The 25,528-nt window shown below is 40.0% G+C and overlaps 1 protein-coding gene across 2 annotated transcripts in view; it reads left to right on the top strand.

The window, feature by feature from the left end:
* LOC140726653 (sestrin-3-like) overlaps window positions 1–20,621 on the top strand; it is a 128,241-nt gene extending 107,620 nt beyond the window's left edge. For both annotated transcript variants that reach the window (XM_073043312.1, XM_073043313.1), the window contains 4 exons: window positions 8,099–8,217; window positions 10,669–10,859; window positions 12,662–12,806; window positions 15,698–20,621. In XM_073043312.1, coding sequence (XP_072899413.1) covers window positions 8,099–8,217; window positions 10,669–10,859; window positions 12,662–12,806; window positions 15,698–15,784 — 542 coding nt within the window. In that variant the 3' untranslated portion in view covers window positions 15,785–20,621. The remainder of the gene's footprint in view (window positions 1–8,098; window positions 8,218–10,668; window positions 10,860–12,661; window positions 12,807–15,697) is intronic.
* Window positions 20,622–25,528: the final 4,907 nt, after the last annotated feature.

The raw sequence follows: 25,528 nt of genomic DNA on the forward strand, positions 1-25,528 counted from the left end.
CCTATAGTCCTCTATTTTTCTAAGCTCCATGTACCTATCCAAAAGTCTCTTAAAAGACCCTATCGTATCCACCTCCACCACCGTCGCCGGCAGCCCATTCCACGCACTCACCGGTGCATGGATGTCGGGGGTAAGGAGGGTTATGATCCAGGTGCAGATCAATGGGACTAGGCAGAATAATATTTCAGCACAGACTAGATGTGTTGAAGGGCCTGTGCAGTAATATTCAAATATTTGAGAGATTTCCTTTATAGAAAACAAACAGGAGAGTTCCAAATGTGATCAATTCATTAGTCAGATATATAGGCACAATATTACGGAGCTGTGACCAGGAATCCCAAGTTTAAATGTTACCGTAAATTCCGGTGTACAAGCCGACCCAGAGTATAAGACGACCCCCATTTTCAAGGTTAAAAAAGTGACCTTTTCATGTTACCTTTGTATAAGCCGACCCCTTTTGTAGAGGTTTTTGATTTAACCGGAAAAGATCACAAGATCTCACATGCCGGTACTCAGCTCTGCTGGATCCGGAACCTGGAAATTTTGTAAACCAGTACCTGCTAAGAAAACAGGCCTACACATTGTAGAGCATTATAAGCAAATTCTTAATAAATAAATCAGGAAGGGAAGTTTTGGATTGGGTTCCCAATGGTAAAGAATCCTCTGAAATGTAACCCCCGAGAAACCATTTAGCGCCCATCATAATCTCGTTAAAACATAACACGGGGTGGGGGGGATCAGTACATGTACTCAGTATTGAGTTTGCCACTACCATGTACAAAAGATTAAAACAAATGCGATGTGATGCTGGCTTCAGGCTGAAGGTTGTTGATTTTGCTAAAGGAACGAATAATACTGCAGTTGCAAAGAAGTTTAGTGTAAAGGAGAGAGAGTGAGAGAGTGGAGAAAGGCAGAGGACACGCTGAGGGAAATGCCAAAGATGAAATGTGCAAACCGCGAGAAAACATGCCAGCGGTCAGAACTGAAAGAAAATGTTTTAGAGTGGGTGAATCACCAGCGATCGTCTGGATACATTGTTACCGGAGGAATGATTCGAGTACAAGTGTTGAAATGGGACGAAAAACACCGTGAGGTTAGCGAAAATTTCAAAGCTATGCGAAGTTGGTGCACCCGATTTATGAATAGACGTGATCTTGTGTTGAGGCAAAAAACAAAGGTTGCTCAGAAAATTTCCACGGGGTGTTGTTTACGTTCAAGAATGCTGCTGGATTGACGAAGTGGGTTGCTTGAAGTGGGTTAAAGAGGTGTGGCATCGACGCCCCGAAGGTTTCGGGAAGGATAAGTCACTACTTGTCTGGGACATGTTCAAAGCGCACTTGTCAGGTGAGACAAAAGCAGCATTGAAAGCTGAAAATACGGACATTGCAGTCATCCTCGGTGGTTAATGTCCATGCTCCAGCCACTAGATGTGAGTTTAAACAAACCATTCAAAGAATTCATGCGTTGACAGTGGAACGAATTTGACTCGAGAACAGTTAATAAATATGACCTGTCTTCCATGTATTTGTTTTTCCAAAGTTGGCACCCTGTGTATAAACCGACCCCCTAAATTTAGGACCAAAATTTAGGTCCAAATTCTTGGTTTATGCACCAGAATTTATGGTAATTCCTCAGTACATAAACTTCTGGAAGGGAAGAGTGAGCAAGTTGAAATTAAAAAGAAATGAGCAAGCCAGGTAAAAGGGTTTAAAGCAAATAGAGAACATCAAAGCTGTAGGGCTAGTACAGATTTGATAATCAGGATGATAACGTGGTTTATAAAGTTTGAGGAATTTAACTCTAGGTAGGATTAGAGAATTTGAATATTAAAATTGAGTAAACTGAGCTCTGACCTCACCGATGTCTCCTCTTCCCCATTCTAGTTTGTTCCCTTTTAAACTTCCATCTTCTGACACTGGCCCTTACACCAGTTAAAACAGATTCTGAAAACAAAGCGTGGTGGGAGCAGGTTGGTACACATTATTACAGGGCAGCAGAGGCAAGTGTGAAAACCAGATGGACATTTGAGGAAGAGAAAGATGCGAGAGCGGTGAGATGAGATTTGCCTTGCTCCAGTAATGAACCACACCGATCCAGTGTATTCAAAAGGCAACATCTTCTGTTGCAAACTTCCTAAAATACAGAATGAGAGTAGTGCTCCAAAGAATTAGCAACGTTTCTAAAATAAGAAAACTACCTACAAGATAGCGGCAGAGATATTACAATGCACCTTTTGTAAGTGGTTTAGTATTCAATATCTAATGTTTGTGTACCCCCTACCCTGCCCCACTCAATAAATGCAGACACCCTTGGGTCCCTGAGTGGCTGATAAACCATGTCCCAGTGCCAATCCTGATCCCTGCAGCTTCCCTCTTGGTGATGACCTTTTTTCCCATTCACTATCACGTTACTGCAGACTGCTCACACAACCCTGACCCCCATGCTTGTGATCCAGAGCCCAGCTGACTTCCACTGTGAAGGAAAGCCTTCCTTTAGGCTTTGCACAACACAGGTGTGTGCAGCCGCTCAACCTGTGCCACCACAGACCTGCTTTAATGCACTTCTGGCACCTTGGAGTTTCTGGAGTTTTTGCACGGGTGCAAATACAGGTTTGTGGTGTACCTGGAGGAAGGGGAACCATCCCTTTCCTTTATTTCAGTTTTCTAGCTTACAGAATGCACTGGGGTCACTGTTAATTAACTTAAGTGAGTGAATGAAGTTCCCTTCTCTCCCACTTTGTTTTTGCGTAGTCAATATGATATGCAATGTTTATTAATCATTCAAGAGGGTTTGGGATGTGGGGTGTGGTTGACCAGTAAAATGTGGCTGTTACTTTAAATCAAACTAAAACCACCGAGATCGACACTCTATGATGCAATTCCAAATAACGAAGTAAAGTCAAAGAAGTTACTTTTGATCCTTTATTACGAAACCAGCAAAGACGAATGATCTTGTAGCGATGGAAAGAATAACAAAACTAAATTTGTGTTACAAATTTCAAATTAGCGAAGTAACAAAGTTAGCAGTCGAACTAACATGTTTAAGGAAAGTTAGCGACTTAGTTAGCATTCCAATAATCTCCCAATAGCGTAACTAAACAGTTGAACTAAGCTATCATTCTGTATGTATTTAAGCGTACTAATAGTGGTCAACATAAAAAATATATCATTCTCCGTGGCTCAACCTCCTCTCTACCAGACAATTAATGAAACATGTAAACTTAACTATACTTATTTGCTTCTACCAAAAAAATAGATGCATGGCTCTACTGGACAGAAAATAGACACATGGCTTCCATAGCTTCTTTTGTACTTGGCTGGGCATACTAGCCTTCAGTTCTTTCTGGAGGGGCTTGCTGCTCTGTCGAAAAGCTTCATGTGGACTGATCAGACTGAATAAAAATGGAGCCCTTGAGTCTACCTGTGCCACCATCAACACCCTACACCAGTTCAGATCTGTTCCCATATTTCCATTAGCTCTCCCATCCCGACCCCTCCCGCAGATTCTGCCATTCACTGCCACATCAGGGACAACTTGTGCAATGGCCATTTCACCGTCCACCCTTGTGTCGTTGGATGTGGGAGGAATTTGGAGCAGACAGGTAAAATTCATGTGGTGCTAAAACATGCAAGCTTCATAGAGAGGGCACCCAGGGGTCAGGAACTCAGTAGCTGTGTCAGTCCACCATGAGGGGAATTTGAGAAAGTGACTCTGGACTGCACCAATTGAAGTACAAAGGAGAACCACTTGCCCATTTGAGTTTTGAATCTACTAAATGTTTGAGCTAACTGTCATGTAAAGCTTGCTTTTCCCCTCCCCCTCCCAACCCCACTACACTGCTAGGTGAGACAAAATGCCTGATTCAGCAGTAAGTGAAGTTGGTTTTCAGCAGCTTTGTATTGTGTCAAAGTAATCAATACTATATTAATGTTCAAGAAAAAATTTTTCTTCAATAAATCTGCAATCAGTAATATTTTCTAAGTATTCCTGCTGCTGTCTCAATGGTTGAAAATTATTTGTGCCTCTTCATTAAAACTCTCAGGTCTATGCTGATACAGAGATCTCAATTAATGTAGGCAATCATGACTTGCATTGACTGAAGATTAGAAAGCAAAGAGCTCCAGAATATCAGGGTGTTCATGCAAATTATTGAAACTGTTAAGAGATTCTGAATAGTTCTGGTCCTGGCATACCTGAGGACACCCCACAGAATCTCCAAATCCCCTTAATAGACAGCCAGTTTTGCAAGTATCTATAACTGGAAGGGGAAACATGATAACGTGTACTTCAGTAGCTTTAATGTAGCACAGGCAATTTCAGCAAACTTTTATATGTTTTGAGAACATAGAACTGGCTGTACACCTTGAGGCTGATCTAGCATTCAAAAAGATTATCGCTGATCCCTTACCTTGTCCTCTTTACTGTCTAATTCTCATGACATTTTAGTATCGCCAGTGCATTTTCCCATCATTAGTTTCAGAAATGTTCAGACAAATGGCCTCCTCTTTGACAGACACTTGTTATGTGCAAATTACAGTAGAAACAGTTTGACGTTAATATTGCACCAGCATCTTTAATGAAAGACGCACTTCTGGGCAAATATGTTTTATTATTCCAGGCTTAATTGAGCAGTTAATTGAACTTCCCTGGAATTATTTCATGTGTTGTGTAAGTAAATCACTTGTATCCAAATATGAGCACGTTGTTTTTCTGCCACAAGAGTACCATCTACATCTGAACTAATAAGTTATCTCATTACATGCATTTCTGGTTAGATATATGTCATATATTACCATCTGCTAGCTAGTTTGTATATAACCCAGAAGATCAAATAGTTATCTTGATAGTAACCATATCTAAGTTGTCAGAGCATGCTAAAAGTCAAAAGGGATGCTGGCTAAGGTAGTTGTATTAACTGTGTTCACATCAACAATGCAGAAATCAAAATCGGGTTTAATATCACTGACATGTGTCTTGAAATTTTTCACTTTGTGGCAACAGTAGAGTGTGATATATTAAAAACGCTAAATTACAATAAGCAATATATTTTTAATTATTAGTGCAAAAATACTGAGTTAGTGTTCATGGGTTCATTGTCCATTCAGAGATCTGATGGCAGAGGGGAAGAAACTTTACTAGATATTGTGTGTCTTCAAGCTCCAGTTTCTCCTCCCTGATGGAAGCAAAGGGAAAAGGGCTTGTCCTGGGTAATGGGGGTGTCCTTAATGATAGAAACTCCCTTTCTGAAGCATCGTCTTTTGAAGGCTTGTGCCAGTGATAGCTGTTGCTGAGTTTGCAATCTTCTGTAGCTTTTCCCAATCCTGTGCAGTGCACCTGCCCCCCCCCCCCCCAAACCAGGCAGTGATGAAACCAGTTAGAATGCTCTCTGTGGTACATCTGTAGAAATTTGCTTGAGTCTTTGGTGACAAACAAATCTCCTCGAACTCCTGTGAAATACAGACACTGAAGTGGCTTCTTTGTAATTGTATCAATTGTTATGAGTGATGAACAAACCTGATGGACAATGGGGTGCAGAGTTAACCATTCCCCCCTCCCCCCCCCCCGAGTACCACGAACTATTGCTGTTGCTATGCTGCTCATGAGAGAGAGAGAAAGCCCAGGCAAGAACATCTGCTACAGATAAGAGGGGGGTGTATTATGACTCTTCCTGGATTATTTCCTGGACTACAAGGACTTTACTTTGCTCGTTAACATTCCTCAGGAGATAGCAGGAGTGGCCTGATTTGATGGACACGGTCATTCAGAGTTGATGGATAGCTGAGACCCCGTGAGTGGGGATAAAAGACAGGTCTGGAGAGACACCCTTCAGACACACCAGTGGACACTGACTGAGTGTTGGGAACCCACAGAAAGGTGGGAGCTTCGGAGACTGAACCAGGAGATCGGTCAGTAAAACTCAGTGTTACAGCAGGGCCGGTGGGGACTTGTGTGTGTGTGTCCACTCATGCCAGAGTGACGAGTCCACCACAGAAGAACGGTCTAGCTGAAGACCAGAGGGGTCATAACTGAATGGCCACAACGACACGACGGATTAAGAAAGCAACGGAAGGTTTACCTGCTGTAGCTGTTACTGCTTGCGCTCTCTCTCTCTCTCTCTCTCTCCAATGATTTCAACACAACCACCATAACCACCTCAGCATTTATGAACTGAACTCTATACTTTCCTATGACGATTCATTTACCCCTAGACATCGATAGAGCTTGTTTATTATTGATTATTATTATTCCTACACTTTTAGGTTTATTACTGCTAACTTGTTTTATATGTATATTTGCATTTTTGATATTGTATTGTGTAGTTTACTAATAAACACCTTTAGTTTGGTACCACCAGACTCCAACGGATTCTTCTTTCTCTGCTGGTCAGCCACCCAGTTACGGGGTACGTAACACAATATATTGGGCCCAAAATAGAAATTCAGAGATGTTGACACAAGGAACTTAAAACTGCTCACTCCTCCTGCTGCTGATCTCTCAATGTAAATTGGTGTGTGTTCCTTCAACTTCTCCTTCCTGAACTCCACAATCAATTCCTTGGTCCTACTGAAGTTGTAATTACGACACCACTCAACCAGCTGATCTCTCTCACTTTTGTACACCTCCTTGTCACCACCTGAAATTGTGTCATCAGCAAATTTATAGACCATGTTTGAGTTCAATCTTGGGAAAACACTCTGTCTGTGTACTCATAATCTTATAAACCTCTACCAGATCTCCCCTCATCCTCTGCTGCTCCAGAGAAAACAACCCAAGTTTGTCAAAGCCCTCCTTATAGCATGTGCCCTCCAATCTAGGCAGTATTCTTCTGCACCCTCTCCAAGGCCCCAACATTCTTCCTATAACGGAGCAACCAGAACTGTATGCAGTACCCTAGATGCAGCCTACCGGAGTTTTATGAAACTGCAACATGACTTCCTGACTTTTGAACTAAATGCCTTGGGTAATTAAAAGGCAAGCATGCCATTTGCCACCTTAACCACCCCATCAACCCGTGTAGCCACTTTCAGGGAGTTGAACTTGTACGTCAGGACTCTCTACTCATCAACAGTACAATATCTCTTGCCATTTGACCTATCAAAGTGCAACACCTCACATTTGGCCAGATAAAACCCCATCTGTCATTTCTCTGTCCATATCTGCAACTGATCTATATCTCGCTGTATTATTTGCCAGTCTTCCATGCTACCCACAAACACACCACTCGTCTTCATGTCACCCACGAACTTGCTAATCCACCCATCTACATTTTCATCCAGGTTATTTATGTACATCACAGACAGCAGAGGTCCCAGCACAGATCCCTACAGAAAACCACCGATGTCAGACCACCAGTTAGAATAAGTCCCTTCAGCCACATATCAGTGGTTGAAGATGTTCTTGAACATTCCGCCAGTTGGTTGGTGCAGGTTTTTACTGCTCTACCATGTACACCATTGGGGCCTGACGCTTTTGTTTAAAGTCTGCTAGTCAGGGTGTAGTGTCAGTTCTCCGCAACTTGCTGTCACGACAGAGGTATCCATCAATTATCTATCAGGCGACAAATTACTAATAACAGGCACTGAAAGATGTAAAATCAAATAAGGATGAAAGTGGGCTACATGCATAATACATAAGAGAGTGGAGAATGGAATAGAGAAATGTTAGGACTGGTATCAGAAAGTGTTGAACTGATTTCCAGGAGGAATAATTAATTTCACTCACTGGAAGTGTGTTGAGTTGGTATTGTAGGAAAAGTTAATTAAAATGAATTGAAATAAGTTTTCCTAACCCTATTTTATATTGAATATTCTCAAGAATGTGGTAATAATTGTTAAATTAATTATTTATTGTCTTTTTGCTTTTTCAAAAAAAGAGTTCTGAATGTAAATTTGCAATTTGTAACTATTACTCAAATCTTCACGGTTACGAGCGAACCAGATCACTGGTCAGTAACATCTCCCTTTTTGTTTTGATACCTTCTCACAAGTGTTCAAAAAAACCTTCCGGTTTTGCTTTTTTGTTTTCTTTACCATAGGAAGAGGCTGAATTTATCCTTCATGCTTACATTACTCATGCATTGAACTTAATGACCCAACAGCTTACGAAGATGAGTGGATTCCAACCTCTTGCATATCTCGCTATGTAGACGACCCAAGCTTTGGGTATAAAGACTTTGCCCGACGAGGAGATGATCAGCTTCCTACATTCCGGGCACAGGTAACTTACCTCTGATTTAGCTGCAATAGAAATAGATTGTTCTTTCAAAGGTCTGTAACAAAACATGCCATGCAAATGTTCCTAGTACAGCTGAATTTGCTAGGGTATCTCTCCTGATACAAGTGGGGGAAAAAAATGATCCATTTTCAGAAAGGGAACCTAATTATATAAATGATATTCCATTTCAGACTGAATAACCAAACTCTCTCGAATTAGATTTTTGACAATGAAATTGCCAAATCAAGAGCCCAGTAGTCACCATCATTTATATGGTGGATTATTAATATCTGGAGAAGCTTATAAAACCATAAGATATTGGAGCAGAAGTAGGCCATTTGGCCCATCGAGTCTGCTCCACCATTTAATCACGGCCGATCCAATTCTTCCAGTCATCCCCACTCCCCCGCCTTCTCCCCATTCCCTTTGATGCCCTGGCTAATCAAGAACCTATCTATCTCTGCCTTAAATACACCCAATGACTTGGCCACCACAGCCACTTGTGGCAACAGATTCCACAGATTTACCACCCTCTGATTGAAGTAATTTCTCCGCATCTCTATTCTAAATAGATGTCCTTCAATCCTGAAGTCGTGCCCTCTTGTCCAAGACTTATAAATTGCAGATCTTGAATTGTGTCACAGTGTAGAACGATGGATTCAGCTATTCTGTTGTTCACAAACCAGAGTATTATTGATATTACCAGCCTGCCATTGGTGTTCCTGATCGTAATGGAGAATCAGACTAGTTTGTCATCTGTTTATTGTGGGCACAGCAGCATAGAATGCATTGTTATTCAGCCAGTAATTAAGTAGTCTGGTCTAAAGAGCCAGAGGCATCTTCAAATTACCATTCCAGTCACACTGGGGAAGTTGTAGGAACCGCTGGAGGAGGATAAGTGTGGGCAGCCGAACAAGAGCAAAGCGGGAAGGAGTTTCCATGAGAGGTGAACACAAAATAATGGACTAAGGTTGCTGATGAACTCTCTCCTTAATTCAGAGCTCAAATGAGATAATATGCAGTTCATGGTAGATAGAAAATGCTGACTGATAGTGTAGTGACATCTGCACTGGACTTTGAAGCAAGTGGTCCCGGGTTCGGATCCGGCTAGGTCTGTGCACGATTTCCATCTCTGCTAGGTTGTGCATCGAGGTAGCAACTCAGCCTCATTTTTTAAAAAATCTGACAGGCTGATGGTAAAGAAACAGCAAGGTTGCCACCCAATGTGCCAATCCAGAGGCCCATTAATTGCAGGCAGAGACGAGTAAACCTTGCCAAGCAGCAAGCTGAACACTGGCCCATCCCTCCTCTCTGGCCCTGGCACCCTGAACGTTTCAGTCTGGCTCAGTGCATAAATTGGCCAAACCTCAGCTCGTTCCCCACTCTCAGACCTGGGCCCTGCTGCTTCGATATGCTCTCGGGCCTGGGTCCGGCTGCCTCGATTCAGCCGTACCGATCTTTCCAATCAGGCTCGCTGCTTAAATCAGTCAAACACCGGCTCATTTCTTGCTCTTGGGCACAGGCCCCGCTGCCTCGACTCTGCCTCACCTTGGCTTGGACCTGCTGCTTCAAGTTGGCCCCAAGTCTGTTTCAGTAATGGCCGTGCATTGACTCATTTCTCACTCTGTGGCCCGTCCCCTACTGCCTTGATTTGGCCTGCCTACACCACGTCACAATCGTCCTGTACCTTCGAGGTTTCAGTTCATAAAGGCAGCAAATAGATCGGAGAAAAATCATATTCTAGTAAAAGTGTGATTAATAAAGTAGTTTTATTTGCTGCCAGTGAACAAACGCCGCTGTGTTTTACCAATGTTCTGTTGTTCTGCTGAACATTATGGGCATCCTGCGTCCCAATTTCCCTCAGGATCAATAAAGTATGTCTAGTAAACACAACGTGCACTGTAGATGCTGTGGTCAAATCAAGACGTACAAAAAAGCTGGATGAACTCAGCAGGTCGGGCAGCATCTGTTGAAAGAAGCAGTCAACATTTCGGGTCTGTCTGTGCCAGAATGTGTGACTGTGCTTGCAGACCGCCCCTAGCACATCTGTGGGTGCGTTGATTGTTAACACAAGTGACGCATTTCACTGTATGTTTCAACGTACGTGTGATAAATAAATCTGAATCTGATCACTAGTAAGCCTGAGACTCCCCGGTCGATAGGAATTTGTGAACATGATGGTCGTTTATGGAAGCAGAGTCCCGGGATTGCACGGGTATACGGCAAAGTCCTGAGAGCCCGCCTTCTAACTTGCTGGAAGCTCAGTCGACAAAGATTCCTTGTCCAAGCATATACTATGACTTCTTCTCGCCTTACTGCTTTCACTAATAAAGAGATTTAGGTTGCTGTTGTGGTCTTCATTGTTCTAGTGTTTTTCTCTCAAGCTAACCATTATTCTCTCTCTCTCCCTTTCTCTTAATCTTGCTTTGCTTTTCTCTCCCCCTCTCTCTGTAGGACTACTCCTGGGAGGATCATGGTTTCTCTTTAGTTAATCGTCTTTATTCTGACATTGGCCAATTGCTTGATGAAAAGTTTCGCATGGTTCGCAACCTGACCTACAACACCATGGCTACGCATGAAGATGTGGATACGACCACCTTAAGAAGAGCTATATGGAACTATGTTCATTGCATGTTTGGAATAAGGTGAATATCTGAATATGCGGTGCATCATCTTCAAAATGATTGCATGTTAAAGCTTTAAATCTTGAACAGGATCTTGAGCAAATTTTGAATAATGCAAATTAAGAGAAGCACCCAATTGAGCTCACAAAATAAAAACCGTGCAGTTAGAAATTGATAGTTTGAAAACACTATTAATAGATCTAAGAAGCATGATACTGACTAAGCTGGTGGGTTCATTTGTTTAAGCAATAGATAGATTTGTTACATGGAAACAGCTCTCATTGACATTTGGCCTCGTCATCAGATGGTCCTCATCACAATTATCCATTCTGTTCTCTTGTCACTTCCATCCTTTCTGACTACCAATATCTAACCATATATACTTGAACATTGTTAGACCTTGTATCTCAACCAGTGGCTCACTCTTCCACTTCTTGTAGTGAGGTTTTTGTGTCTTTTATTCAGTTTTTTACAGACAATCTTAACCGCTCGTCCCTCAGATTTGGAAAACAGCTTGCATATCATCCACTCTGCATCATTCCTTTGCTGAACCATGTATCACATATGATGCTCGCTTGCTCACGCTTTCTCTCTCTCGATAGTACCTGATGTTCCTATTTCTAACATTTTGTTTTGATTTTGGATATCCAACATTCACAGCATTTGGGGAGGGTTTTGGATTAAATTTTAGGCACTTTTTTTTGTTAATGGGCTGCTGTCCATTGAATCTCTATTTCCCAAATCCCTCTGGTTCAGTAATGTCTCATTAAAACTTGTGATTTTTGAGATATACACACTTACACACTATTCCTACCAGGCCTATAATCAAATCTTTGATGTTGACAGTGGGAGAAAAACACATGGCCACAGTTTGAACTCAGTGGAACATCAGTAACAATTTTACGGGAGAGACGTTTTCTTTGACTTTTGTTTGTTTCTAATCGATTTTAATCAGGTTGTTATGCCCCTGTTCATCTCCAGTAATTTCCCATTGGGATTCCTGTAATAAAGCCTTCTTTAACTATAATTTGTCCTTATAATAAATCTGTCTACCATGTCTGTTACCATGTTAAGGGATATAATGAGAAAATTTGTCAAGCACAGTTGTTCCTTTTGAAATCTCTACTTGTATTTTAGTCTTCTCCTCTTGACTAGATGTATGTTCAGAATGTGTTTACTGATTTTTAATCATTTAGTATTTTCAGGACTGATATGCAAATATCTACTAAATGTGAAATGACGGCCATAGGGGAGAGAAAGACGGAAAAATGATGTTGAGGCCAAAGATCTGAATGACTATGATGTTACTGATTTAAGTAAAACATGTTTAGAGCTGTAGCTTCTACATCTTTTCTTGCTTCTTACCATATTTGCAAATCAGCCAGTACAGAATGAGTTGTCTTCATATTGAACTGTGTGCCAGAACTAGACTGTGAAAGTCAGTCGTAAATGATCTTTTTTTCCAAAAGTAAAAACAGACTATTCTAATATTCAGTTATTAGAAATGATTGAACTAGTTCAATGGCGATGTACTATTTTCAGTAAGTACTTATTGACACTTCATTTACTTTAGTGTTATTATCTTAGTGATTTAGGAGCTGATGCCATCAAGCCTGTGCTTAACAACCCCTCATGCACTGAGAGATTGTGGAATCCCCTCGTGTCTTGTGGGGAATCCCCTCATCCCCAATAATTCTGTTTCAAAATATATTCACTTTTGGTATAAGATATGTGTCAAGTATGTCAATGTTTCTAACGTTGCTACTATCTTTTAAAGATTGAAACATCAAGATTGAAATTGTTTGCTATTATTTTTGTTAAAGATATGACGATTATGATTATGGTGAAGTTAATCAGTTGCTAGAACGGAGTCTAAAGGTCTATATCAAGACGGTGACCTGCTATCCTGAAAGAACCACAAAACGCATGTATGATAGTTTCTGGCGGCAATTCAAACATTCTGAAAAGGTGAGTAGATCAAAACTGGGAAATAGCGTTTTATTGATATCCCCCCCCCCCCCCCCCATTTATTGTGTTGGAGGTTCTTCCTTCTCATTAATGTTTTTTATTTGCCAGTTCACATTCTCATTTGTATTTCAGCTTTTAAAACTTTCCTCCCATTCTGTGATAAGGGTTTGCTTTCTCTCTCGGTTATACAGAAAGTGATCTACAGTTTCTTGTACAAGTAATGATTATGTAAAATTAAGCCTTCGACATAAATATGGCCTTCGATATGCGCAGGGTGAGCATTTGGTGTTTGTTTGTTTTGCTCTATATAGCATTGAATGATTAAGCCATAACAGTATCTTGATTGTTCTGATGTTGGTTTACTAATTTCCTTTAATAAATAGTTCTTATCAATTTACTGGATGGAAGGAGCATTCTCCTCAATTTCTATTGATTTCCAGTTCCAGTTACCTTCAGTAAATACATCACCACACTGCAGAGGTCCCCTGAAGCCACTGCAGTGTTGTTCCCTAAGAATGGAGCTCCTATCACATATTTAGCCACAGAATTTATTGCAAAATTGAAATCCATTGCTATTTGAGTGCTTAGTATTGAACGGTATCCTGTAAATTCAAAGCTTGTTTGTGCACTGCTACTTCTATTTTCTTCATCGATGTTTTTTGATGCCATGATTTGGAGAAACCTGTTCCATTATTTCACTCCCAGCTGGCAACAGATTGGCCAAATCTGATTTCTCCAAACATGAACAGGATTAACTTGTGCTCTGTATGTATCCACTGGTAAATACACCATCAAGTTGGAAATTTTTCAGAACATGAAGTCAATATGTTTAATTTATTGCAAGTAATATACAGTAATAGTACTGGAATTGAAGAGTACTGATTGCTGAAATTGCTGTGGTAGTAGGTTTTGTGACTGTCGGCAGGCCTTGCTGTCACGAAGAATACCTTTGTGAACGTGACTTGGAAATTCTTTTCCATTTTGTAATATGGCAGGACAGCAACTCATTGGTATCTCAAGATTTTAATTCAATAACCCACAAGGTCAATAGCTGCCTGGGGCTGGTCCTTAAACAGCTGCAGTGAAGGTCTTCCCAATAAAGAAATTAAGTTTCTCTTTTTTTAAAGGAAGTATCTGGGAAAACATTGGGGTAAAGCGTTGAAATTCTCTGTACAATTTTACCATCTTTCAATGGAAAGGAGTTTTTTTTTCTTTGGAATAGTAAACTTGTCAGATATTTAGACTTTCAGCCTTACAAAATTTTGCATTCCTGTGTTGTGAATGTTGGGCTGTCCCAATCCATTGCCCAGGCTCATCATTCATAATGTACATTAATGATTTTTTTTTGCTAACAACCTGCCCTCCACACCTAAGAGGCATGCAGTAAGATGGAGTGGACTCCGAGAGGCAAGTTGGCCTTGGCTGATGTGCCACTGACTTTATACTCTGATAACTTTCATGTCACTGAAGGCTTTGAAACTAACTTGCCTCTTAACAGAAACATTTTACAAGTTCAGATTGATGCCTTTTTAAAAATGTAATTTAAAATGCGAACATGCAAGCCTGCACTGGGATAAATTTGTCACCTAAAGTGCATGTTTTTAGCTGTCCTCCGCTGGTACAGTAGCGTATTGGTTAGCACACTTTACAATGTAGCTGACCTGTGTTCATGTCCTGCTGTCTGTAAGGAATTTGTATATTCTCCCTATGACCACTGGGTTTCCTCCAGGTGCTCTGCTTTCCTCCACAATCCAAAGATGTACAGGTTGGTAGGTTAATTGGTCATTGTGGAATGTCCCATTAAAATTAAAAAGGACAGGCAGAGATTAAATCGGGGGATTGCTGGGCGGCTTGACTCGAAGGGCTGGAAGGGCCTAATCTGCACCGTTTTTCAATTATATTAATTTTTTTTTAATCAAATTGCAGATGCTGAAAATCTGAAATAAAATCTGCTAGGCTCATGTGAGTTTAGTTGTGGGGGGAGGGGTCATCAGCTATCTCACCTCAAGGTCCGTTTGAACTTAACAGCTGGCAAAACTGCTGTTTCCCCACAGGAGGTAATTAGTCATTTGTGGCTGGAATTCCCCCTTCTAATCCAATAAATTCTTCAGCTGTGTCAAACCAATACTTGGATGACTGTAATTGCAAAAATGAAATCCTCCTCAAGACTTCCTCCTATCAATTATGCGGTACTTGCATGATGTATCCTGAACGTGTGTGACCTCTTGGGTGAAATTAAAGCATCTTCCTGATTTAACAGCTTTATGATCTGGTACTGATGATGTATTACAAATTTTGAATGATCTCCCTTAGTGAAAGAAATTTGTAAAACAAAATGCTGATTAATTTTAAAACTAAGAATCAAAAAGATCAAAACAGCTGGGTACTCTATTAGATGGTAAGTTTGATTTTGCTTTAGTTTACACCTGTAATGACTTTTAATTTAATGAATTTATAAATGGCTTTATCTTTCTTCATTATTATCGCTTTACATTTATGTATTTAGGTTGATGTGTCAATGTATTATTCAGCTATCCAAGTGGAATCTGCTTTGTTTTATTTCTAGCATAGTTTGAGATTAATTGAAAAGTTAGCTTTCTATTCCCCCTTAATTTTTTTTTATTTCTTGTTCCTCTTCTGTATTTAAAACAAGGTAATTTGGAATGAAAATGTACTTTTCATATTTCACTGGCATTTTGAATTTAGTTGAAACAAAACGTGGAGAATTTTTTCCTTCTGGTCCCGTCAAATGATGTACTTGAGATCAAGATCATGAAACCTGGAGCATTCTGTGTCCGATCCATCATTAATCTTGAATGGCACAATAGATGAATGATTTCGAACCTACTGTTCTGTTGAGTAAAAAGTTTGCTTGTTTTTATTTTCCTCAGATCCATGTTAACTTGCTGTTGATGGAAGCACGTATGCAGGCTGAACTCCTCTATGCCCTGCGGGCTATAACTCAGTACATGACTTGAAGTGAGGAGCAAATATTTTCTCCAAGAACATTCTGACGGTGGAAGCTGAACTAGTGCTGATTCTGAATTATTGGGGCAATGACAACAAATCCTTTCTCGAACATTGTCCAAAACATTAGCCTTCTGTGCTGACTGTAGAATAACTGAGACTTCGCTAAAGTTTAACACTGAAAGTAATCTTACAACAGATATCTCTTGCCAAATTCACAGCCCATTGATAAATGTGTTTGCCTGTGCAATTGTTACAGTCAGGTGTAAATGTGAAGTGGTTTGTGAGAGGAAGCGAGTGAAGGAGGATCTTGGTAATATCCAAAATGTGAATCAACAATGCAGACATTTGAGGCTTTGTTCGCTTTAAGTCTAGCATGAACATTGTTCACCCTCCTATGAATTGTTCTCTTATTTACATTATAGTTGAATTCTATTTGCACATCTGCTTTTATAAGCTCAACCGCAGGAGCTAAATTAAGCTATGGTGCAAGAACTGGATCCACTAAAGATAGAGAATGGTTTAAAATAAATGTATTTGTTTATGTGTATGTAATCTGAAACTCTTTAATTTCTGCTTTAGATATTGACTGTCCTGAACGGTATTATAGTCACAAACAATTTTATTCATACCGCTTCCCATTCTACACAGTCCAGAAATGTAATCTGTGGAATAATGTATTTGTAGAAACAATACTGTAGTGGTAGATGTGGCACTACTTTGAGCAAATTGAAGACAGGTGATTTGCTTGAACTACTAAACCTTTTAAATCATTGGCACAGTGTAGTAGTTAATGGATATTTAGCATTCATTGTTGGAACTTGAATCAGATTTTCTTTCTGAATAGCAAATAACATTTATAGAAGATGAATATTGATGTTTTACGTTAAAAGTTAATTTGATCTCCTTGCTGCCATCCAGATACTTTATGTTTGATTTCTTAAATTAAAATTGATTCCTGCAATATTAATTCAAAGCATCAATTTACATCTGAGCAAAATAATTGGTAAAACATTGCAAACTAGATGATACAGTGTGGATGGCTGAAGTCGACAGAATTGCTTCCTAAAATTGGCACAACAGAGCTTTACAGCTTGGAAAGGTGAATTGTGTTGGGTCTCACCAAAACCAATTCCTCATCACAAAAATGTTAACGAGTATTAATTGGAGAGAACTGCTTTCTAATGTGCAGAGACCAAGCAAAACAATATGGCAATAGTTAGTCAGGAATTCAGTTAAATCCTAATTTCTTTGGAAACTTGCTTTCATTAGTCTAGAATATTGGCACCATGAGGAATAACACTGGAATCTGCCATAAAATCTAAATAAAGATAGAGGGGAATAAACCAGAAATGGTCCAACTCCTGTTGAGCTAAATTGTATTCCACTGTTTGTTGAAGAAGCAATGACGGTTATGCAAACTACCTATTTGTATGACTTTTGTTTGGCAATGGAAGCTATCAGATACCAAAGTAACTTTTTAGAGTGTGTATTACTGCAGTTAATAAAAGAATACTAATTGCTGAGGAGAAGTTTTCAAACATCGTGTAGCACTATTTGAACAATGAGAACTTGTGCTCAGCTACTTCGCTGCACCCTTGCAATTGAAACTTTTGAAAGTAATTTTTAGAGTTTAATGTTGGGACAAGGACACTAAATGTTTCAAAGGCAAACTAGGATTCTCTTGAGTTTTTATTTTTCAGTTTTATAGGCACAACTTTCTGCTATTGTTGAAAGAGACTGACATCTCAGTAATCACGGTGAATGCACGTTGTGCCAGTGTGTTGGCCAGGCTTCCATAAATGTTTTCAGCTGGAGCTAATTTAGAAAGGAAAACTGATTGATGCTATCCTGTTTCGAGAGATTAGGTTAAGTGAATCAAGTGGTCCTATTGTTAAGTGTCTAGATTTAGCTGAAAGTGGCAATTATGGAAATACTACTGAATTTTTATGGTGTCCTCCCTTTCTTGAGCCCACCTATCCTGCTACTTGCCATAGTCTGATATTCCAGGATTACTCTCAAACTGGAAAAAAAGCTGATCCCAGAATTAGTGTTTAGTTAGAGGACAGTAGCCTCTCTCTTGTAACAAGAGAGGAGAATCTCTGCTGGTTATACACTGGACTGAGTTCTTCCAAAAAATCATGGATAACCAGATCATTGTTTTCTGTACAGATTGCAAAATGAATGGACACCTCAAGTAAAACAATGTTAACAAAGATGGTGCTTTACTGCTATTACATGGAATATCCTTCAGCATATCGTCGATACGTTAATTTGCATTCTGTGTTCAAAAACACAATGTTCCAAGTATTTGCTTCTATTAATTTTTTTTCAAAGGAATAAATGCCACCTTGTGCCAAGATTAAAATACAAGTGTGCGTTTTGCACACAAATGTTTAACTTGCTGCCTATTATGCTGCTGGCATTTCAGCCAGCAACGACAGTCCTCCATTTCTTGTGGTGTTCAGGGCTTCCTTCATCGTGTCAGTAGCTTCCTCTTGGTTTTCACTACCTGTCAGTCATGCAAGTCCTGGGTGGAGACTCAGGAATACTGTCACTCTCAAATGTAGAGGGATTCTCCATTGCTGTTTCTGTAACAATTTAGTTTTACCAGCCGGGTTTGTTAGCCTGAGTTGAACCCCCGAACCTGGAGGACTGGTGGACCACTCTTAGTCTGGCCTCTACCCTTTGACCTGTTTGGTTGGGGTGGCCCTACCAAGAGCCAAAGCATAAAACCCTGACTCCAGCAAATATAGCTCCCTGGATTATTGAGACACGCAAGCCTCCAAACCATGACAAGGTTGTGGTCTGCGTGGAGGATAAATATTTAACACTAGTGTTAAAATATTCAAACCAGTGTTTGCAATTGATCGACTACATTCAAACTGGAGGCTTCTCTTGAACTATTAATAACCATAGCACACTTTTATATTAATGCATAACTTTCCACCTAAGGAAGATCCTAATTTTAAAGTGGTAGTGTTGCTGTGGTATTGCTATCAATAAATTGCGGCATAATCTTGACCCAGCGCCAGTAGACAGCCACATTCTTCCAAAATGAATGCCAAAAAAGACGTTAGTTAACTTAATGAGGCAATTTATCTTTTATTTTCATTGTATGTCATTTTAGATCACTCTGGCCATCGTTAAAGAAATGGTTTACCATCAGTTCTGCTGGTTTAAAACTTGATATTTTTCATAAGTGTAATACTAATTTTGCAGTGCAAGTCATGAGGGACTGGCAGGTTTTTCCTCATTGTTGGCTGCAGACAAATCCTTTTATCAGGCAAAATGCTCATAGCTGTGCTCAGAGCTGCAGTTCCCAAAACAACAAATGTCCAGTGCCTGTGTCGCTGCTACAGGCAAATTTAGGGTGCATTGGAGCTTTTGTTTTTACTGTAAGATAACTGTCAACAAATCTCTCCGTGGCATGCAACAGATTATGGCAATAATTCATAAGTCATTTATTATGAAATGTTTCCAAATGTCTGAAAATAGTTAAAATTGATGTACAAGTGCAAGATTTTAATGTTCATGTCTGGTATGTAGAATAAGGAATGAGGGTATGAATAAATTTGATTCTAATCCAAATAACTATGATGCTTTCTATTTTGAAACATCAAAAACTATTTGAGTCTTAAGTACAATCTTAAGAGGGGATGTTGAACCCACCATATGGACCAGCATTTAATGTGTGCTGGTAGATTAAAAAAACTGGATTTAAATAAGCAATTGAATTTAAACTTGAAATCTGCACCAATGCCTTTTTGAATGACTAAGTATTATCTGAATGACAAATAATGAATGTATCTAGATTGTGCATCTAGAAAATAAAGCCTTTTCAAATGGTAATAACTCCAAATAAAAATGTCATACATTTCTACAAAGAAACAGGTATTTTTATGTTGCGTGCTGAAATCATCATGTGATTATCTAGCTATTCAACAGTATTATAAATAATTTTGCTTTGGTACTATGCATATTCAATCATTTATAATCAAAGCTGTGATACTAAGCTTCTGTCTTGTGCTTTGTTACTGTATGTTTAAGTTACTGTATAATTTGTATGCAAAATATTGTATTGCATGAAACGAGTATCACCAGTTTCAATCCACCCATCTTGTTTTGCAGTATATTTGAAAGAACCTGCATTGGAAAAAAAGATTCAAAAATTGTAAATGCAGGTGGTAACATTTGCTGTATTTGGCACAGTCTCGTTTAATGTGTGGGAATGAAGTATATTTTTTCTACACTGCTGTTGTTAATTCACTGTTTGGTGAACACAATCTCTGGCAGCTGGAACTAGAAGAAGAGAATGGTGAATCAGTGCTCACCAGCAGTAAAAAGGGTGTTTTGATTTTTACTCATTTATACTCAGTTAATTCTTGCAGGTTTTTATTTAACATCTTTTTCCGAATTGCTTTTTTTCCCCTCTAATTTTATACAAAAAATGTGATTATGGTTGTGATAGCTATTTAAGTAAAGGTGATTTTCATTTTTTTCCCCCAGTGATATTTACAATTTCTGTCAGATGGAGGAAACACACAAGGTATGAACTATTGACACAGATGACATTTTAACACTGTGCTTTGGTGAGCAAGACTGTGACTGATAATAGTTTCTTCTTTTTAATTTGACACCAGAATAACAATGGAATAAGTGCTTTCTTAATCGTACATGCTACCCTACGGATAAACTGCACTTATTCCTGTGGTTGAAGATGTTCTATTATAGGTACGAAACAATGGTTTGCAAAGAAACATCACATTTATATTTGGAGATTTCATTGTTGTTATTGGGAAGGAAAGGAGGTCAATTTTTGTTTCAATAAAATTTGAAAAAATTTAACTTTATTTCTGGAATGAATTTCTTATCCATCAGTTTTATTTTAAAATTGAAATGAGGACAAATATACTTAATGTAAGATGGAGGATAAAATAGTCATATAGCACCACAGCACAGAAATGGGCTCCTTGGCCCATCTCATCTGAGCTGAACTATTAATTTGCCTAATCCCATCGACCTGCACCTGGACCATGGCATCTACTTATCCAACTTTCTCTTAAATGTTGAAATTGAACTTGCATCCACCACTTCCACTGGCAGCAGGTTCCACACTCTAACCACCCTCTGAACGAGGTTCCTTCTTGGGTATCCTTTAAATATTTCACCTTTCACCCTTAACCTATGACTTCTAATTCTAGTCTCACCCAACCATAGTGGAAAAAGTCTGTTTGTATTTACCCTATCTATTTCCCTCATAATTTTGTATACATCTATCAAATCTCCCCTCAATTTCCTGCACTCAAAAGAATAAAGTCCTAAACTATTCAACTTTTTCCTGTAACTTGGGTCCTCAGGTACTGGCAATATCCTTGCAAAATTTATCTGGACTCTTTCAATGTTATTGATATCTTTCCTGTAGGTAGGTGAACAGAACTGCACACAGTACTCCAAATTAGGCCTCACTAATGTTTTATACAACTCCAAAATAATATCCAGTATTCAGTACTTTGATTTATGAAGGCCAATGTACCAAAAGCTTTCTTAACTGTGACCCCACTTTCCATTACCTGCATAACTAATTTTTAAGATGCATGACGTTTTGGTCATGTGGGTTCTAACTGAAGGGAAGGAACTAGTGACAGAATGGAGGCTTCATAGATGGATGTCTATGGCTCTCTGAAATGGGGTGGACACTGAGAGCAGAATACAGATTAACAAAGGTATTGAAGGAGATTGCAGATGGATTGATGCTGTGGGGGATTGAAAGGAGTGAGTAAACTTTTTTTTAATTATGGGGAAATGAGTTTTTTAATTGAGGGACAAATCAAGTTTGTTCAATGGCTATTGTGGGAGTTTCAGAATACAAACAATAAAGGTTGTCTGTGAAGTCTTGATGAAAGTCTTACCATAAACTTAGGTTATTTAATTTTAATGATCTTTTATCCATTCCCTTTGATGCACCATCAATAACTCTCTCTGAAACGTGAAGGCGAGATATCGGCTTTTATTGACTGGAAGAAAGAACAAGCAGCAGTTGACCACCATACTACATCCTGGAGACTGAGGGCAGGGCTCAGGCCCCAATCGCCTTATAACCGGGGTCTGTGGGAGGAGCCATGGTCAGTGGGTGGGGCCACAGGAGCAGTCAGCGAGGGGGTGTGTCCAGACAGGTATATGTAGTTCACCACACCCTTGTTAGTGTTTTATCAGCTAATAATCGATTGCCTGTATTTTTCTGATAAAGATTTAATTAAGTGGGAAACTTGACTTATGATTGAGCAACCTTCCAAGATTGACTTACTTAACCTAAATTAGCACCATTAAAGAGTCTCCTTTGTGGTAGGGATGAAAATTACTGCCTTCTCAACTTCTGGTGAAGCACAATTACATGTAACTAGATGGAAACCAAGTTGTCAGATGATTTGGAAAGCTGGCTAATGTAACCTATACAAATGGAAACTGGCATTGTGGCTTTTGTAGCTGTTATCTTGAGACACAGAAACAGAGGGGGCTCCTAAACATTGAAAGTGGAGTACCTGACTGTAGTGCAACAATTAAGAGCTGTAAAAATAAGTACGGTCTGAATTTTTCAGTTGGCATAGGTTTTTACCAGAGAAATAGCCTCTACTTGTCCTAGGTGAATCTGACACCTTACAATACACACAGCCAACCTCTGACTGAGGCCTTTTCGATGTAAAACCTGACGTGAGACTGATTTGCTGAAGGGAGCCCAGAACATGCAGTACTGTCCAAAGTCTTAGGCACGTGTATATAGCTAGGGTGCCTAAGACTTTCACATAGTACTGCAGTAATTTTTTATGTTGCACTGTTCTGCTGCAAAATAAACAAATTTCATGATAAACATGAGTGATGATAAACCTGGTTCTGATATGGGTCTCTATTGTAGGGACAGGGAGAGGGGAATCATGATTGAGAAAAGGGAAAGGAAGAGGGGAGTGCGTGTGAAGCACCAGAGAGACTTTCTGTAATGATCTATAAACTAATTCTTACACAGTGAGTGATAGGTATGTGGAATGCACTGCAAGGGATGGTAGTAGAGGCAGATACATTTGGGATATTTAAGAAACTTTTTGGTGGGCAACTGGATGAAAGGGGGAAAAAATGGAGAAACTAGGTAGGAGGGAGGGTTTGATTGACCTTGGAGTAAGTTAAAGGGTCGGTGCAATATCGTGAGATGTTGGACCTGTACTGTTCAATAAATAGTCCTGTGAACACTGAATTCACCTCCCTAAGGGTGGCATGGTAGTGTAGTGATTAGTGCAACACTATTAAGCTCAGGGTTCAGAGTTCAATTCTGACTTCATTTGTAGGAAGCCTATACGTCCTCCCCATGGAATGCGTGGGTTTTCCCCGGATGCTCTGTTTTCATCCCAGGCTCCAAAGACATAACCAGTTAAATGGTCAATGTAAATTGTCCTGTGATTAGGCCAGGGTTAAATCAGGTGTCGATGGGCAGCATGACTCGAAGAGCCGGAAGGACCTATTCTGCGCTGTATCTCAATAAATAAATAAACTCTAAAATTATCTATTCTTCAGAGTATGCCCAGAAATAAAAGTAACCACCTTAGTTACAATTTTAATCACTTCTTTAAGCTCCTTAAGGCCAGCTTTTGCACATAAAGCCTCCTTGTGTACTATGCAATGAAGCCTACTAATAAATATCCAACATAATTTGCAAACAGACTGATGAAATCTGCCTCTTTACCAATCACATTGGGTGCACCGTCAGTTATCAGTGTAACTATTTTTGAAAGGTTAACAAGTCAAGCATACAATTCTTTTGCTAAGGCCTTACATATTTCAGCTGCTTTGGTGTGTTCAGGTAACATTACCAAGTTAAACAGTTCTTTGCATATATTGTCATCCCTACAACATCGAACAAATACACTGTTGCTTCCTCAGAATTTTCTTTATGATAGACCGCTTGAAGCTGAAGACAAGTATAATTTCAGACTACTTGTATCATGTAGGGATATCGAGTGTTATGACCCCAGCCCCCTCCTTTGTGAGAATCGCAAGAGCCCTAGTGAAGGGTGGGTCAATGACCCAAGAGAAGAGAAAGATACGTGTGGTGTCCCTCGTTTCACGGCGAGGCAAAAGCTGGCGACTGGTCATTGTCTCGTGGAGACACCTTTGTGAATTGGGAACTGTACTACGTGTATACCCTCAGGGCAACGTGGGTGGAGAGACGGAGAGAGATTGCATCATCCCAACCTGATTGACATCTGAGACCCTGTGAGTTCAGATAAAAGAGGGGTTGTAAAGACGGCCCCCCCCCCCAGACGCACCAGAAGACACGCTAGAAATCCTGTGACAGCGTTTAATAGCGACAGCCGGTGGTGGGGTTCGTGTGCGTCTTTTCCTTGCCTGGGATTGGCGACCTCACCACAGAAGAATGGCTTTAGCTACAGGAGAGGCCACAAGTGAGCGGCCATCCCCCAATGAGACTCCGACGGATCGAACTCATAAAGGTTGGAAAACCCACCGGGTAACTGTTCCATTCTATACCTATCTCTCTCTCTCTCCAACAAAGTGCACCACCGTGACACCCAAAAGACGGCAGCTGGTGGAACTGCGGTGACTTCGAGAGACTTTTATATTTTCATCGGACAAAATATTACCCCTAGACAACGATCGAGCTTATTTCATATTGATTATTACTATACCTGCGCTTTAGATTGAGTATTGACGACGTATGTTATCTGAATGTTTGTATTAACCTTATTTTTGTGCCCCTTTATAAATAAAAACTTCTAAAAAAAAAATAGTGCCATCAGACTTCAACGGACCTCTCTATCTTTGCTGGTAAGTGATCCAGTTACGGGATACGTAACAACTTGGGATTCTCGTCTCGGGATTTGACACCAAATTGGGAGGCCAGTGAATCGGGCTGTAAGTCCAAACTTGGATCTGGTTGCGCAGGTAGCCAGATGGGAAACCAGCAAAGATGGACGTGGGTGAATTTATGAAAAACCCGACTGTGGAGGCGCTAGAGGCGGCCACCAAATCAGACTTGTTAAATTTGGCGAAGGGATTGGACCTCACAGAGGTGAAGTCGTCCATGAAAAAGCGGGAGGTGCGAGGGGCCATAACTCGGTATTACATTGGGAAGAAAGTGTTCGAAGCTGGGGTCTTGGAAAATATCCCTGAAAAAGTACCAGCTAGTGGGATGGATCAGTTAGAGTTGGAGAAATTAAGGTTGGAACATGAATTTAAAATAAAGCAGCTAGAAGCGGCTGAGAGAGAGAAAGAAAGGGCAGACAAACAAAGGGAGCAGGTGTTCCATCTAAAGGAGTTAGAGGTGAAACGGGACCAGGAGCTCCAACTAAAGAGGTTAGAGGTGAAAAAAGAGCAGGACCAAGCTGAAAAACAAAGACAGCATGAAATTCAGCTAAAAGAGCTAGAAGTAGCCGAGAACGAGAAGGAACGAGCCGAGAACGAGAAGGAACGAGCCGAGAATGAGAAGGAACGAGCCGTAAAGCAAAGAGTATGAGGAGAAACAGAAACAGAGGGAACATGACTTGGAGATGGAGAAGTTAAAGAAAGAGCAAAGAGATCTAGGGTTAGATCGAGAGGAGAGGTTTAATGTTAGGAGTTGAGGGTAGTACCTCCATTCGAAGAGTCGGATGTTGATAGTTATTTCTTGCTTTTTGAAAAGGTGGCAGTAAATCAGAAGTGGCCCAAAGAGCAGTGGGTGGCGTTGTTACAAAGTGTGTTAAAAGCGAAGG

Source organism: Hemitrygon akajei, chromosome 4, assembly GCF_048418815.1.
Source record: "Hemitrygon akajei chromosome 4, sHemAka1.3, whole genome shotgun sequence".
Lineage (NCBI taxonomy): Eukaryota > Metazoa > Chordata > Chondrichthyes > Myliobatiformes > Dasyatidae > Hemitrygon > Hemitrygon akajei.